The 17,099-nt window shown below is 35.0% G+C and overlaps 3 protein-coding genes across 3 annotated transcripts; 2 read left to right on the forward strand and 1 right to left on the reverse strand.

The window, feature by feature from the left end:
- Positions 1-2,075: 2,075 nt before the first annotated feature.
- TRIADDRAFT_22771 (uncharacterized protein) lies at positions 2,076-2,944 on the forward strand (the record flags this gene model as incomplete). The annotated part of the gene is made up of 3 exons (XM_002110209.1): positions 2,076-2,360; positions 2,572-2,658; positions 2,735-2,944. 3 exons carry the CDS (start codon positions 2,076-2,078, stop codon positions 2,942-2,944), a joined length of 582 nt encoding a protein of 193 aa, XP_002110245.1.
- Positions 2,945-5,036: 2,092 nt separating this feature from the next.
- TRIADDRAFT_54048 (uncharacterized protein) lies at positions 5,037-9,375 on the forward strand (the record flags this gene model as incomplete). The annotated part of the gene is made up of 5 exons (XM_002110210.1): positions 5,037-5,198; positions 6,966-7,477; positions 7,844-8,091; positions 8,561-8,813; positions 9,195-9,375. The coding sequence occupies 5 exons, from the start codon at positions 5,037-5,039 to the stop codon at positions 9,373-9,375; spliced, it is 1,356 nt and encodes a 451-aa protein (XP_002110246.1).
- A 1,690-nt stretch (positions 9,376-11,065) lies between these two features.
- TRIADDRAFT_54049 (uncharacterized protein) lies at positions 11,066-14,766 on the reverse strand (the record flags this gene model as incomplete). Its single annotated transcript, XM_002110746.1, has 7 exons — positions 11,066-11,207; positions 11,339-11,441; positions 11,685-11,796; positions 11,935-12,150; positions 12,324-12,401; positions 12,755-12,888; positions 14,472-14,766. 7 exons carry the CDS (start codon positions 14,764-14,766, stop codon positions 11,066-11,068), a joined length of 1,080 nt encoding a protein of 359 aa, XP_002110782.1.
- Positions 14,767-17,099: the final 2,333 nt, after the last annotated feature.

The raw sequence follows: 17,099 nt of genomic DNA on the forward strand, positions 1-17,099 counted from the left end.
TAGAACAGTCAATACATGTATTAAAATTGTTGTCTGTTATTAATCCTTCTTATCATTCTATAACATTTTCAACTTTGACCATAGTATTACATCGACAAATGTCATCCAATATTCTATTCCATGTTATTTATCAATCATAGCAAGACTGTAGTTTATCGTAAGACTACACAAACTAGTCCTTGAAAATACCTTGGTTGTGCAGTATTTTTATTCTTTATGTTTTGTAAGAGAAGAATCGAAAGCTTATTGATGCCCCTATTTTAATTGTTCGACATGACAAATACAGTAGTTACGTTAACGTCCGATAAGATCCTATAACCGATTGATAGGGTACTTCCATCTTACTGCAATGATGTTCTACTTGTTATATTACGATGTTGTCATAACTTTCTTTTTGCATGCTCGATTTCCTGTTCCAGTACTATAGAGTAGAATAGAGTAAAAGTGAACAACTATCGATACCAATGCATATTATTCTAAACGGTGTCATAGAACTGAATCATCTCAATGGATTATTTTATCAATTTTGAATTTTCAAAGATACCTTGTACGACTGTCTATTAATTAAGGGATATCTCTTCTTTTCCTCATCATGATAATAATGAAGGACAATGTGTATACTATTTTCTACTAACTTGTAAGGCGGATAATGCATGTGTTCATACTATTAATAATTATTTTGATTAACCAAGAGAGGTTAGATAGTATCGTTAGCAAGTATTTCAATCGCTGATGGACTTGAATTCAATATGAGAGCTAGTGACGTTAGATGGATAGTCATCATCTATACGATGGGGATTATACAAACTCAAAAGATATTCAATCGTCTCGTTTTTGATGATATAGGAAAAAAGGATATCATCCTGTTATTCTTTCGTCCAAGAGTCTTGTTACCCTAAAGAGTCCCTGTTGTTAGGACGATTAACACATGTATATAGACATAAATACACGTTGTTGGCCGACAATACATGGGATACTTTTTCTGCATGATTGACTTTATCCAATACGGTTATTGTATTGCAATGGAATGATTATTGGGCTCAGCACAGTACAACATCGAGTTTTTTCTTTTGCTTTACTACTTTTAAAGTAATACTCGTCGACATTGGCAATAAGAAATAAATTCATTTTACTTTGAGAATATCGTGATGATGCAAAGCACATGTTGAAGATTGAAAAATCGTATCCAAATGTTTTTCAATTGAACCTTTTTGTTGCAATTGTAGATGCTTAGGGCCGGCTCAAGGAGTGTAACTTATCTGCCTAACCTTCGCGCTGTTATAAATCGTGTAAGGCCGCTAACTGTTATCAATGGACCGACAAATTCTACCGGTAATCAATCCGCTTTCGCTCCTGCAGAAGAAGATTATTATAACGATTTCGGTAAGACCGATAGAGATAAACCACTTGGTATAATTGGTACGAAAATGTCATGATTTCCATCATATCTAAACTACTTCTTATTCTTTTAAAGTCTGTAGTCCATAATACTTATTTGTTTTTATTCATTTCACTCAAATAATGAAGTATTAAATACAAATTACAATTATTTATTATACCTCTATTCTTATAGGTAGGCGTCAATATTTGAGCGCTTACCCTATACTTTCTATCAACTTGGTAGCAGTAAATTTGATTGTTGACATTGATCTACGTTTTCATAGAATACCTTCCTCATTAGATAGATCCAATGGAAATATGTTCATTTTTAAAAATATGAATAACAATCTTTTGCTTGTATTGATTTTTTCTTGAATGGGTTTTATTTTACAAAGTTGGTGGCGATAGTAGCAGTTCTCTATCCAGTAGAAAGCTTGACATCAAAATGAGACAATTATTACTAAATGGATCAAAACACGAGTTTTTGCAAAACCCAATTGATGCTCAAGCTAAGCTACAAAAGGTATTGTATCTTTAAATTGTTGACATTTTTTAATACATTTGTTTATGGAGTTATTTTGACCAACTTGAAGTCTTTATTCTATCTCTAATTACGGTAGTTGTAAATTTTGAAAAAAATGGGCTATTTTTCCATTAGCTTATTTGTTATTTTTGGGTTGTATCGTTTCTAGATTATGAATAATGCTCCCAAGGACGAAGCAAAGCCTGTGAAAACTGTTTCGGTATATACCCAAACGACAAAATCACCTGAGGAGATAAAACAAGCTCCAGTAGGTAGTGTCGAATGTATCGTCCAGCAAGTACCTTCCTACTATCACCAAAGCTTTATGGAATTATTTCCCAGTATTCGTTGCGAAGTTGGCGATTTAAATGTTCTGACGTTATGTCAAAGAAGTAAATTGGATTCATCTGTATATTCAGAAGACATGGCATTAGAAAGAGAGCAATTATTAAAGAATGTAAGTGATTGAAATTTGATCGTGATGCCAAGAGTTGTAGAATTATACTTTTGATTTTTTCACGTCTTATCTTCATTCATTGAAAATGCTAAATGCTTTATGATATTAATACAGCTTAGTTTGGCTAATGTTGAAGGAGTTTATTGCATAAGAATAATAAAAAAGTCGCCAATAAAATTGTTTGGATAACGTTCGAATTCTTCTTCTTTAGTTTATATCTGCTTCCATGGAAATTGTCAGCAAGTTAATATCTGCTGGATATTGGGCTAACTTTATCGATCCTGCTTCAGGGCGAGCAGTAAGGATGCTACTTCATTATTGCATAAGCAAAAGTTTTAATATTACCGGCTATAACGGAGATTCTTCAATTTTAGTTTTTAGGTACGTATTGCAATAATACATTTTATGAAACAGATGAACGTTATAGACATCTTGGCTTCAAAATTGAAGATTTGGGTTGTTGTAAAGCGATAATTCATCGTTTTTGGGGAACTAACGTCTTTGTTGGTTCAATTTTTACCGATGCTCCTATTGATTCACCTCTCTTAAAAAATATTTTTACTGAGGATGTATCTAAAAATTAAAATATCAATACCGAAAAGAGCAATGATTTATTATTCTAACTACAGTCTAGCTTTCACTAACTTTGATGACTTTATTGCATTTATCGGATATTTGATGAATTTGGTTACTTCTCGCATTAAGCGTTTGTAAAACTATTTTTAAGGAATTGTTTTTGAAGCTTTATCTACCACGACACTGTTCACTGTGTATGTCAATCGCATTAAATGATTACAATTATGGGCATATATCTGAGTAAGTACATTAGTGGCGATATACTATGCATCGGTCGGAACAATTCCATCTATGCTTATTTCTTATCAAGTTTTCTACCATCTGGGGATTGATATAATTTTCTGGATAGCGGTAGAATGTGTCATGGACTAGTAAATCCTTCTTTACAATTTTGTAGTTTATGAGTGAGTGTCCAAAATGATTACAGAGAAATTACATGGAATCATTCCAAAAGAAAGGCTGTAGGCTTGAATGGAATTGATAATCAATGGTAATTCCCTATTTTTGAAACTTTCAAATGGGAAAACCTTGTATATTACTGAAGTAAGGATTGAATGTATACGGCACACCATATATAGTTATAGACTGCAGCAGTGAGCTGTCAAGTAGAAGAGTTAAACTTTAACAACCTAATTTGCAGCATTACCGTGTCTGGATAAATCATTGGCAAAATTATAACTTATGATCCTACTATTAATATCATCAATCTTTAGCTTAATGTTTACAGATTTCATTAATACCGGCATACTGCTTGTTGTTGTGTAATGGCCTAGAAGTTAATAGCATTTGTATTACGCTAAGTAAGAGCCTGTATGCAATAATTGAAAGTGGATAGACGCAAATTAAGAGTGTTTTGAATCCGCAGTAGATAGTGTACTAGAATGATCTAGCTACAGCATTTAGGATGCTGAAATTTGATAGAATCATGAATCTAATCCTACCTAGAAGTTTATAGCTGGAAGGTTACTTTTACTCATCCATATCTTGACTAGTCTTCATGACAGTGCGAATAGAATAAATTGTATACTGTAGGGGCAACTATTCTAGAACACTCTTGGTTATCAACTGTACCCGCTCCAACGGATGCCACTGCTCGTCGATGATATACGCATAGGCATGGGCTATAACTAGACTTTTGAATTGATTTTAATTCTATTCTACTGTGGTGAAATTGCGAACAACCGCTATCAGAAGAAACTCGAAGAGAACACCCTTTATATGACGTAGTATGCAGTATATGCGTGGATTATTACAAGAAAATACTTGAGCAAGATACTGGCAAGAGAGAGGGCATTAAGCAGCCATTCGACTTGCTCATTGGAGTTAGTACAGCATAAAAAGACTTTCATCATTGATTTCTGTTCTACTCCATTATAATGAAATCGCGAATCAACTGCTGCCAGAAGTAGCTCGAAGACAACGCGCTTAATTATAGGATTCGAATCCCCTGTAATATGCGTTGATTAAGCTTGCATCTCCATGAAATATCAATAAGCCGACGGATGAAATAGAATATCCTGTTCTATCCTAACAACTACATCTAAACTTTTAATATCAGGCCAAATTGTAGATCCGTTCTATCTGTAGGATCGATAGTTTAAGAATGTAATGGCCTCAGAATTGAAAAATTTTTCATTCTCGCTCACCTTCCTTTTCTTGTCTCGAAGTAGAACTACCGAAACAGTCGACGATTTTAGAGTATTTTGACCACATGATGGGCAGTGGTTGTTGATTTACTATGGTGACCAAGTCTATAGTAGAAAATAGAAGAGACTAAATGAATAAGCTTTTGTATGGGATTTTATCCTAGAAATGGGCTAGTATACTGATTGATTTGCTCATAGGAAAGTAAGACTACAGTAAACAGCTGGCTGAGACGGTTACGCCTACAAACTGTGCATTGGCGCTACTCTCTACCACGACTTCTATGCTAACAAAAGCGCTGTTTGCTACACTATACTGTAAGGTAGAAACATCAGCAACATGCAACTCCGTTATTAGCGTACGCAAGATTTTTATTTCCAAGCCTTCCAGGTGGTCTTAACTAGCAATAGAAAGTATCTTTTCCAGCTAAAATAACTTTCAAGGACAGTAGTAATCATGGCTGTTGAATCTACACGTGGTAGTAGAGCGGCTGGTAAGAGAATTTCAACAAGGCGCTCTCGATTAGATGGCGATCGATCACGACCAGGAATTGTAACCAAGAAAACAAACTACTTTAATACCCCTATAACTCCAGCTGAGATGGAATTTACTGAAAAGGTATTTTGCTTTCTCTCTCTATTATAGTTTATGCTTTCTTATTGTCATGATGATGGATGATAGGATTAAGTAGCAAGGCATGGCAGTAGAAGCAGGCTTGTATACGGCGTGATAGATCTTTTATAAAAAGTGATCAAGTTGAGTATCAATTCGAGCATCGATGCATGATGGATTGCTGATGAAATTAATTGTACGCTACCTTAACCTTTGATTAACGTTCAAGTACTGCGATTACTTATCACAACCACTACTGTATATAGAGACAAATGAATGAATTTATCTGCACAAGCTCTGTAAAAGCTTGTTACTCAAACTATGGCTACTCAAATGGAAAAATATAATCCTTATTGATGGTAATATTGTCGAGCATGAAATAACTATCGGCGTGCATGGGAGTTCAAGCATTCTCAGTGCTTACAGCAATTGACTGATTGGATTATTTATCTACAAGCTGAATTGACTTTTTCTTGTCACATTTGCATGTACATGGAAGCAGTGATGGCATAATGAATGATGGAAGGATAGTCATAGGGTGTTGTCTGAGGTGACAATCAGCATGCATAGGAATCAATATATTCTGTGTTACCTACAGTAATTTAAAGGTTGGATGGTTGAACTCTCGAACAGCTGAAATGACTCTTTCTTCACTTAATTGCATGGTTATGGAAGCAGTTATTGCATGATGTATTATGCAAAAGATAGTAATATTATATTATATGCAATGAGAATCTGAATGCATAGGAGTGAGTACATTCTCGGTACTTACAGTAATTTGAAAGGTTGGACTGGTTGTCTACGAGCTGCAATGATTTTTTCTTGACGTAAAGCAATTGTATAATGTATTATGCAACGATAGTAATATTGTGTTGTATGTGATGAGAATCAGCAAGCATAGAAATCGATGCATTCTAAGTACTGACAATAATTTAAAGGTTGTACTGTTCATCTACAAGCTGCAATGATTTCTTTTTCACGTAATTGCCTGGCTATGGAAGCAGTTATTGCATGATGTATTAAGCAAAGATGGTAATATTGTATTGTAGGAGATGAGAATCAGCATGCATAGGAGTCAATATATTCTCAATGCTTGCAGTAATTTGAAGATTGGACTGTTTATTTACAAGTTGAAATGATTTTTTTTCATCTAATTGCATAATATTCTGTCTACAGTTCAAATGACTTTCTCATTAGAATTGCATGCTGGCTAGAAAAGGAATTACATGATAAATTGTATAAAGAGTGACAGTAGTATTGTGTGCTATATGGGATGAAAATCTGTATACATAGGAGTTAATGCATTCTGAGTACTTACGATAATTGACTGATTTAATCAGTAAGCTCCAATAACATTTTCTCGTCGGATTTGCACGTATATGGAAATGGTTATTACATGATGTACACTATGTAAAAGTGGCGGTAATATTGTGCTATATGAGATGAGAATCAACGTGCATGGGAGCCAATACATTCTAAGCACTTATAGTAATTTGCTGAATTGATTATTTCGCTACAAGCTCCAATAATTTTCTTCAAAGTAATTATTACATAATAATTTATGGAGAGAGGGCATTTGCATTGTTTGGATATTTTTGATGTAATACTGAATGATAATAATTGAATAAGTATAACCAAAGGCATTTACTGTATCTATCATTGTGTAAGCGTTTCAGTATATACTCGTATTTATAATGTTGTACGTTTAAGTGGCGATGAAAAAGATTTCAACGTATAACTTATCACAGGATATGATGCTATGCTTTTATTTAGGCTAAAAAATTCTATGTTGGTGTCATAGTTTTCTGCATTTCGCTCATGGTCATTTTGGTTGTTTTCGTTGCTAAACCCACTGAACCTGATTATACTAGCAAAGATTGGTTTATGCCTAAAAGGAGGAGTATCTTAGCCATGGCTAGCGAAGTAATAGATAAGAAAGAAGGTGATGGATACTCTGTGAGTGATATGAATTTGCAAGAGATTGATGAAAAGGAAGGCACCAATAAACCTGCTGTGAATTGGAGTGCAGTACCAGATGAGATCAAGAATTTTAAATCAAAAAAGATAAGAAAAATAACCATGAAAAATATCTATTTAGACAGCAAACGTAAGGTGTACAAAGAAATTAAGCACAAAAATAAGAAAAGCCATGTTAAAATATACACCATTGATGCATTTCTAAGTGATAAAGAATGCGATGGATTAATTGGTGCTCATAACAGATATGTTAGCAAATTCAATAAACAAGATCCTATCATGTGCTTTGATGCTATCTCTACGCTCAGGTCAGCATCATTACTTATAACGATTTTAATCTAGTTGGTTATTGCAATGATTGATATAATAAAAGATATTCTTGGTTATGTTACGATCAGCCCTGGGAGATGAGTATTTCCCTCTGACCATAATAGTTACCTATAAATTGAACTGCAACATAATTTTTGACACGATGTACGTTACCCTATGAAGTATTTATTATGTAACCAATTCAAACTTACTTATATCCATCTAATAATATTTAAATATATGTATAGTGCATAAATTTTACCCAATCATTACAGTTGATAAAAAATTACTGATTAATATTGTAGTAATACTAAGAAATCTTTTTTAGCTTATCATATAATTTTATATTGTCTACCTGAATACAGGAGCCATCTGAAAGATGCAAAGTTGAAAATGCAAGTTACTCCGAATGTCTTTACAGAAGGCACGACATGTTTAAACGCTAGTTTTTCTAGCTTATTAAAAAAACATCTTAGGTGGAGTTATAGTACTGCCTTTTATAATGGTGAAAGCCCCTTTGCTACTCGCTTCGCAGAACGTATTGAGGCAGCGACAGGCCTGCCACAAAGCCACGGTGGAAAGTTTCAAATTACATCATATCCAACATCTATAAGTACGTCTCTAACAATCAGTCATGCAGTAACATAAATAAAATCGAATGAGCGAAATTTCTCTACTACTTTTAATTTTGCTAAAAGTATTAGCTGTAATATTAAATAAGTATTGTATTATTCGATCTTCAAGCTTTATTTGATAGTCTCCATACATAAACTAATACCGCTACCTGACTCTGCTAGTCATATAATCATACTCAATGTAACTAAAGTAATCTGTAATTAAGAGCAATGAATAAAAGTTGCTAATTTAATGTATGGATAGAATAAAAGTAATTTTATCAGTTAGTAACAATTCTTTTAATCTCAATTATGCCATACATGTTATACGCGTATATATTGTAAATTTTCCTTGAGATATCTTTTTGTTGCTTACAATATCTCAGTTATGATATATGGATTATGAGGTTTGTTAATCACTATGTAATTTATTTTTTAATCATAGTATTATTACGATTTCTTTTATAGATTACAAAGCTCATACGGACTGTATGACGGCTACTAAAGAAAAACGAGATAGATATGCAACTGTTTTGGTCTATTTAACGGACGTCTCGAAAGGCGGCTATACCAATTTTACAGAATTAAATGTACCTGTCGTCCCTGCTAAGGGTAAAGCACTAATATGGAATAACATGGACAAAGGCGGTAATTGCGATCCTACTTCCATACATGCCGCATCTGAAGTGGTTCGAGGCTTTAAATATATTATTCAGAGATGGTAAGAAACTTTTCCTTGAACACTATTATATCATTTTACATTGGAATTGAATTATATTAATTATTAGTCGAAATTACAGTATAAGCTACTTCTCCCTTAACTCCCTTAGTAAACAAATAATTAATCTGTAACACTGCTTATAATGCAGATATATAACTAATAGATATAGATACTTTTTTATGTAATTTAATTTTCTTACACTGCATTTCTCAGCAAAAGCAATGTAAATTTAAACATAATTAGTAATTACCTAACTGTAATAATATCTACGACTTGATGCAACATAGTTATTATTGCTAGCTTCTGTAAAAAAATTAGGGAATAGATGCATTTTAAATGAAGAAATCAAATTTAATCTTGGAAGTGCAATTTATTCCATAGGTACTATTATGAAAATTTTTATGCCCTTGGAAAGCGTTTAAAAGAACCCGAATTGCCTGACCGTAAGCCAGAACAACCCAGGGTTACTTGTGATGAATATCAATATGGAAGTTGTCGATGGTATGATGAATGGAATTATGAACACTTACTGGCTTATCGTGAAAGTGCAAATAAGTTATAATTTTAGAGAAAGTCACAGTATCCTAACTTCTAACTTTTGATCGTTCTTTTTTTACTATGTTTACAAGAAAAGCTGCTTTTAATTTCCATTTTGACATTTATTTTTGCGATACATCTGTTTGTTAATAAATTGTTCTACACTTTAGGTAGAAGTTTGTACAATTAAAAGTCTTAGTTTGCACTTAATGGGTAGAATCCTTCGTGGATTCATGATAAAATTCACACGTAGTATTTCTACGGTGTAGCATACTGTGAATACGATAATTTTTAAACTTTGATCAGTTAATATTTTGCAATCATGTATGAGTGACTAGTTTTATCTACTAAGTTGCATTTGGTTAATGCGGAAGTTGATTTAGATAATTTCTTTGCCGTGCTTCATAAGTAGTATTAGTGCAATAACTAGAGTAATGATCGAGACTTATTAGGGAGGCCTGTATCAATTCCAGCACTCATACCGAGTCAATCAGCTGCAGTAGCTTACTATAGGATATTATTTACGTAGTTGGTTAATCCAGTGGTCTACTCTTGCTATCAGATTATGAAATACATCGATAGTAATATAGGATTATTATTGTATTCTTAATAACTGTACGGTACTGCTTGCATCTGGAGTGTCAACTGCGTTAGTAGTTTTACAGATAGTTGCAACACATGACTAGAAATGCTAGGCGGCTAAAACTGTACTTAAACATTGTCGTCTCTAGTTAGGCGGTTTATAATGAATATTTAGACTAATACAAGTATGCTAGTGGCATAGTACGCGAATACTGTATGTAAAGGCAAAACGAAGCTAATCTAGAAGCAATCGAGTAAAAAAACGATCATTTTATCATACGATCGAGATCGCTACTACATTCATTTTAAATTTTATACCATTAAATTATAAAATAATTGCAATAAATGTACAATAAATTTATTTCGCCAGCTTACTGTTACAATGTAAAGTTTATATAATTATAAACCGTCGAGTCGCAACAGAAACCATAATATAAAATAGAATAGGAAGCCAAACTATCTATCGACTATAGGCTTAATATTAACCAATGAGATTATTCATTGTCCAAAAGTAAAATTGTAGGTAACAATCTACAGAGTCTACAATAATTTTCAAAAGCAAGTTGAAGAGAAATGTAAATTATTCCGTAAAGAACAACAACCATTTTAGGAGTGATTCTTAAATGCATCTTAATGTAATAAGCGAATATCCAAAACGAACATTCGATTTATAGAGAGTTGATGACTATAATAACTTCCACTTTGTAACAAAGATAGAAAGAAATACGCGAATACGTCATGAATATGATAAGAAAAATGCATAGATTGCAAAAAAAAATTCTATACATTAGTAAAGTTGATATTTGGTAAAGTGAACGAATAGGTCGAGTTAATAAATATTATTATTATAATAAGATTTATGTTAAATTGTTTAAATGTTTTTACGACATCTACATTGGAATAAAATATACAGGATAATTAAATGATATCATATAGTACATGACTGCAACTTGATAGTCGTTATGGAGGCAATTGTAGTAACGAAAGTGAACAGGAGATAGTCTCGATGCTACAAAAGTAATAATAAAATGAACTAGTAGATTAAAGGCACGAAAGGAAATACATAAACGTGAAAGTAAAATTGTAGTCGAAGTTATAATATAAAGATCTAATAACATAAGACGTTTAAAATCTCAATTATCCACAACAATTTTCCATTTGTCGACACCATCCAATAGTTCGTTGGTATGGGTGGAATAAAATGGAGAAGTTGGGCTAAAGTTGATATTGACTTTGCTTTTATCCGGACATAATATCGCAGGCACACCTTTCCGACTGAATAATGGATTATGATTGTAAAATAAAAAGTTACCAAAATAGCGAAACTTTACGTACTGTATACATAGATGTATAGTAAGCCTACATTAGTGATTGACAATGACAAGTTCAAACTTAACGCAACTTACTTATGCCCTTCGACCACTGTAATTATCTTTTCTACGCCATCAGGTGGTTCTCTCGCAAAAGATGATAACTTATATGAAATAGGCGACGGCGAATTTGCTACATCTAAAAACGAATAAGGTCGTTAACTTACTTGCACACACAGCATAATTAACATATGCAATTTACTAATGTATAATAATTGAAATTTTTTTATTCAAAATAGATATACGATTAATTCAATCGAGCGAAAAGGACAAGTTGAACTTGTCGATGTAGTAAAAAGCGAAATTCGGTATTTTTTGGACTAGTGAACACCAACAGTATGATGGAAAGAGAGTTAACTGCTATTGCTTTCGATTGCTATACCTATAGCGAAATCATCATATGTTTGAGTATCAGCGTTCTTAGTGGATGCTGGAACTGTTACTGCAGAAAATATCGGCATGGGTGCCTTGTGTCCATCAGGAATCTCTACAACCTATATATATTGGAAGGATCACAAACAAATTGTGTTTGATTTTATGCAATATTGTAGTGTAAGATCAAGGAAGGATATAGGATGGACATTGATAACAATTAGTTTTATGTGTGTTAATTCCTGGTGAAGATATCTCACCTCATTAATATCGAAAATATCACAACACTCTTCCGCTTGATCGAAATTAAGAGTTTGAATTTCTTGATTTAAACTTTCCATACTTTGGCGTATACACTTTGCTAAACATTTTGATACAGGCCAATAAGGACGCTGAAAGTTATACATTAAAAATATTGGAGACAACACAGCAGATGACGATTTTTGCTTTATTCTCTGTCGCTGTTGACGTAATACCTATGCAATAAATCAAGAGTTATATTCAGGATGATAGGCACGTGTATAATCCTTTGAGTAGATTACAATCTTTTATGATGAAGCACTATGATAAACTCAATAGAATGACAGCGTCTATTCTTTTGAAGTGATTCCGCAAATATCAATTAGATCTTGTACAGTAGATTACAAACCAATTTAAGAGTGTCTGCACTTCCCCACGATGCTGAGCGAGCGCATCTTCGCTTCGGTTCACCATCTATGTCACCAGTCTAGATGATTACAAATTTTGAAATAAAGTCAATCATAGACATTGATTAAAATGATATTTTTGCTTTAAAGTCATCATTTTTCCTTAAAATATTCTTCATCGCATAACACTAGCTGAATTATTGCCAATAAATCTAGGTCATGTTGTACTAAGCAAGTACTAATGGTATTGATAATGTCGCTAAGTAGGCGTCATGCAGTACAACACTAATGCATGCTATCTCTAAATCTGTGATGGAAATTGACAAAGCAACAACTACTAGCTTATGCGATACAATACGCATCTTTGGCAATTTCAAGCATCATTCATTAATAATCCTGCTAGGAATAGCAATAGCTAAGATTAACATCTTACTTGTGTAGCTTTATGGCAGACAATATCTTCATTAAAGAAACCTTCAGGAGGCCAATGACCAGCTAAATAGGGTTCAGCAATGGTATCTAGTGATCCTGTGCGATGAATAGCCACTGGCGATGGCGTACCGCGACCTAAAGATGGTACAAATAGACGTATCAAATATAAGCGTCAGCATACTTGATGTTTTGCAAAGTTAGCTGGTCATTTCAGGAATAAAGAAGGATCATCTACAGTACGTGTATTAACTGACTGTTAAATGGAAAGATTTTATACATACAAAAGATAGATACTACAATACGCTTAGTATCGTTAATTTAAACAACTGGAAATGAAAATGTAAGGTTACGATAGCGAAATAGTCGATTGATATCAACGTCCTGTAGACTGCTTGAGACAATACAGATTGGACATGATTGCAGCAGACATTACTGCCGTATGTACAGTAGAATAAGTGGCGTAGGTTTAGCGTTCAATTTTATCCTTTATCATAAGGTAAAGCCACTATTTTGGTTAGTGACACTATCAAGCTTTCATTGAAAGTGGCTATTTGGATATTTTATGAATATTCGACTAGTTGTGTCTTGTGTTGAACGTGGCCTACTTGAAGTACTACAAATTGCAAAAGCAAAGATTTTCCAACATATAGTAAAGTATGTCGAGATCGGTAGCGCCTACAGCTCCTATTCGTCCAGTGTGTTTTACAACTTGCTTTCTGATTGACATTTAAATTGTTTCCTGGCGTCCGATTTCAATCTATATATATATGTCATATACACTGTGCTTACAATATATTCCTGGATATTTATTTTCTACCCTACTAGTGCTTGCTTGCCTGTTGAAATAACAGCTTTTGTATCATTGTACAGCATCAGCCAAGAGACACTAAAATTGCATGCATCATTTTGTTACTGTAGTGTTACAGCAGCAACCAATGAAAAATGGCTATACTATTTGTAAAGCTTTTTTTTTTCAGAATAATAACTTTAAATTTTTAACGTATAGTATAATCTAATTTGAATATACTCCAGGTTTCATCCATGAGAGCACATCGAGCATTAGAGTTTATTCTGTGATAGTGATCCACTGAGTGAGGACCACTGGCTCCATCCAACTGTGTTGGTTTGTCGAGCGTTCTTGAAAAATGCATGGACAAAATTCCATCAATTCATGATTGGCATTTTATGCGTTGTTACAGTCCTCCATTAGCTAGTTGTCAGACTGTGGTTAACGTAAATGGACAATAAAGAGAAAAATGGAATCAAGCTCTATTGCCGCAATGAGTTATTTCGACTTTCCTCGACCCCTGTGTAGGCCTACTCCAATTCATTTTCAAGTTATTGTATAGTAGAGTATAGAAAAGTTGAAGGGAAGACGCTGTTGGAAAGACTTTTGTATGGCACTTGGGTTAGTGAATTCATGGTCGACAGGGACGGTACTTATTACAGCGTGCAATATACAGTAAACAGTATGGCATGGCATTGGCGAAAGAAATACACCAGCCGAAGACTGACATGTGTTTTGATATTTCTAAGTTGATTACTATGAATGAGTAAGCGTAATTAGAGTACATGAAAAATGGGCCACCATCTCTTGCAGCGATTCTATTATTTCTTACTCACACTTGACTACTCTTGATGCCTAATGATGATGCTGTTCAATCAATACGACAATATAGTATACAGTGGGGCTCTACACAAACATGCTTGGAACTTACCTTGATAGAAGAGAGGAAGATTGCCTATTTCGATAGAAGTTTTGTAATCTGGAGAAGATTCAGATCGACGCAAATGATAGAACGATTTCAAGTTCTCATTGGCTGTCGGCGAAGGTGGTGTCGTCGGACTCATGTGCCGAGTTGGATGCTGAAAATTTTGCTGCTGCTGTTGTTGATGTTTGACCGGGCTGCCATGATTGATCAAAGTAAACGATTGCGTAGCCCTAATAGGCTGGGGTTTTGTAGCCGTTGCCGGTGGAGGGTTACGCCGTGGTCTTTGCGATGGTGTAGCCATGGTGTAACTCTTTACATTGAATCAGTACACAACATACCATAGAGAGGAGGCATAGAAAGGGCTGAAAATACAATGATTAAGATTGGAAGTCGATGACAACTTGGTGTGCTGTAATTGCAGGCTCAACGACCAACTGGTGGAAAGAAGAAAAAGCAAAAGCTGCAAAATGATCGATCGGGTGATGATCGAGTGATTGGACTGCACTGTCGTCCGTATCCGCGATACTGTCTAGTGTACAGTATAAGATGTATCACGATCGACGCGTATCTCTATACAATACACTAGCAATGTATCGTTGTCAACGAATCCTGTGCGATGGACAATTTTCCCAATCGATTACAAGGTAGAAATACTACGATTAAAGGCAAGAAAAAATGTCCCAAATAGAGTTTATTTCCAATCAACTAGACTGTCGATTGTTCTGTTATTCAGGCTAGCGTCTTGAATGTGTACTACTTGCAAATTAATTGATTAATTGGATTTTCTTTGAAGAAATAACATTTGAGCTGCAGTCAAAATGGCAACCTTGGAGTGGCTGGGGGTTCTACGATACCCCTCTACATTGCAGTATGCAACAACCGTGCTGCGTGGAGTCTACAGTAGATAGTACTGTAGACACTGGACTGTAGACTGCAGGCTGGACGTTACAGTACAGTACTGTACAATACTACAGTATACGACGTACAGTGTACAGTGACAACTCGTCTTGTACTGTACTGTAAGTGGCCATTCACTATCATGTTTACTACAAGCACAGTAGGACTGTCGATTGTAAACAAGTGTAGCCGTAACCGCATCAGCTAGACCTGAGAAAGGTTCGGTTCGGTTGGATACCTTTATGCTCTATAGGACATCACCATGAAAAGAAAATTGTATACAGTACACCATATTGCACAAGTGTCCCATTTGCTCTACAAATGGGACCGATAGCACCAAACGATCCACTATCGTCGAGTCGGATGACGACGAGGCAAAAGTTAGTCAGGTCTAGGCAAAACATCGTCGTGGCATTAACTCACTGCCATTTCTATCCTAACGTAAACCACATCACCATGAAAAGAAAATTGTATACAGTACATCATATTGCACAAGTGTACAGTAGGCTCTACAAATGGGACCGATAGCACCAAACGATCCACTATCGTCGAGTCGGATGACGACGAGGCAAAAGTTAGTCAGGTCTAGGCAAAAGATCGTCGTGGCATTAACTCACAGCCATTTCTATCCTAACGTAAACCACATCACCATGAAAAGAAAATTGTATACAGTACATCATATTGCACAAGTGTACAGTAGGCTCTACAAATGGGACCGATAGCACCAAACGATCCACTATCGTCGAGTCGGATGACGACGAGGCAAAAGTTAGTCAGGTCTAGGCAAAACATCGTCGTGGCATTAACTCACTGCCATTTCTATCCTAACGTAAACAAGTGTAGCTGTAGCCACATCACCATGAAAAGAAAATTGTATACAGTACACCATATTGCACAATGCACAAGTGTACAGTAGGCTCTGCAAATGGGACCGATAGCACCAAACGATCCACTATCGTCGAGTCGGATGACGACGAGGCAAAAGTTAGTCAGGTCTAGGCAAAACATCGTCGTGGCATCAACTCACTGCCATTTCTATCCTAACGTAAACAAGTGTAGCCGTAGCCACATCACCATGAAAAGAAAGTTGTATACTGTACAGTAGAGTACACCAGGAGCTATTGGTACGATTGCACAAGTATACAGTAGGCTCTGCAAATAGGACCGATATCGTCGAGTAGGATGACGACGAGGCAAAACATCGTCTTGGCATCAACAACTCACTGCCATTTCTAGCCTTACGTAAACAGGTGTAGCCGTAACCACATCACCATGAAAAGGAAATTGTATACTGTACAGTACAGCAAGAGCCATCAGTACGATTGTACAAGTGTACACTGTACATTGTGCAGAACAAGCCAGAATTTTACGTTAGCGATATTTAGACGCGCGGGTTCAATTTATCATAGCGTCTTTTTGGTAAGGGTATAGTCATGACAGCTATTACCATGAAATAGGATAACCTTTACTCTATACCATTACAACAAAAATGTGAGAAAAATCATTGGAAAATATCCTGATATTACACTTAGAAATCTCAAATGACTTTGCACACACCCTGTACAGTGTACACTAGGCTCTGGAAATGGGACCGGTACCACCAAACGATCCAGTATCATCGAGCAGGATGAGGACGAGGCAAAACCTCGTCGTGCCATCAACTCATTGCCATTTCTATCCTTATTACGTGCACATCAAGAAAGGAAAAAAAGTTAATAAATCAATCAATAACGACCT

Source organism: Trichoplax adhaerens, genomic scaffold, assembly GCF_000150275.1.
Source record: "Trichoplax adhaerens TRIADscaffold_3 genomic scaffold, whole genome shotgun sequence".
NCBI classification, from domain to species: domain Eukaryota; kingdom Metazoa; phylum Placozoa; class Uniplacotomia; order Trichoplacea; family Trichoplacidae; genus Trichoplax; species Trichoplax adhaerens.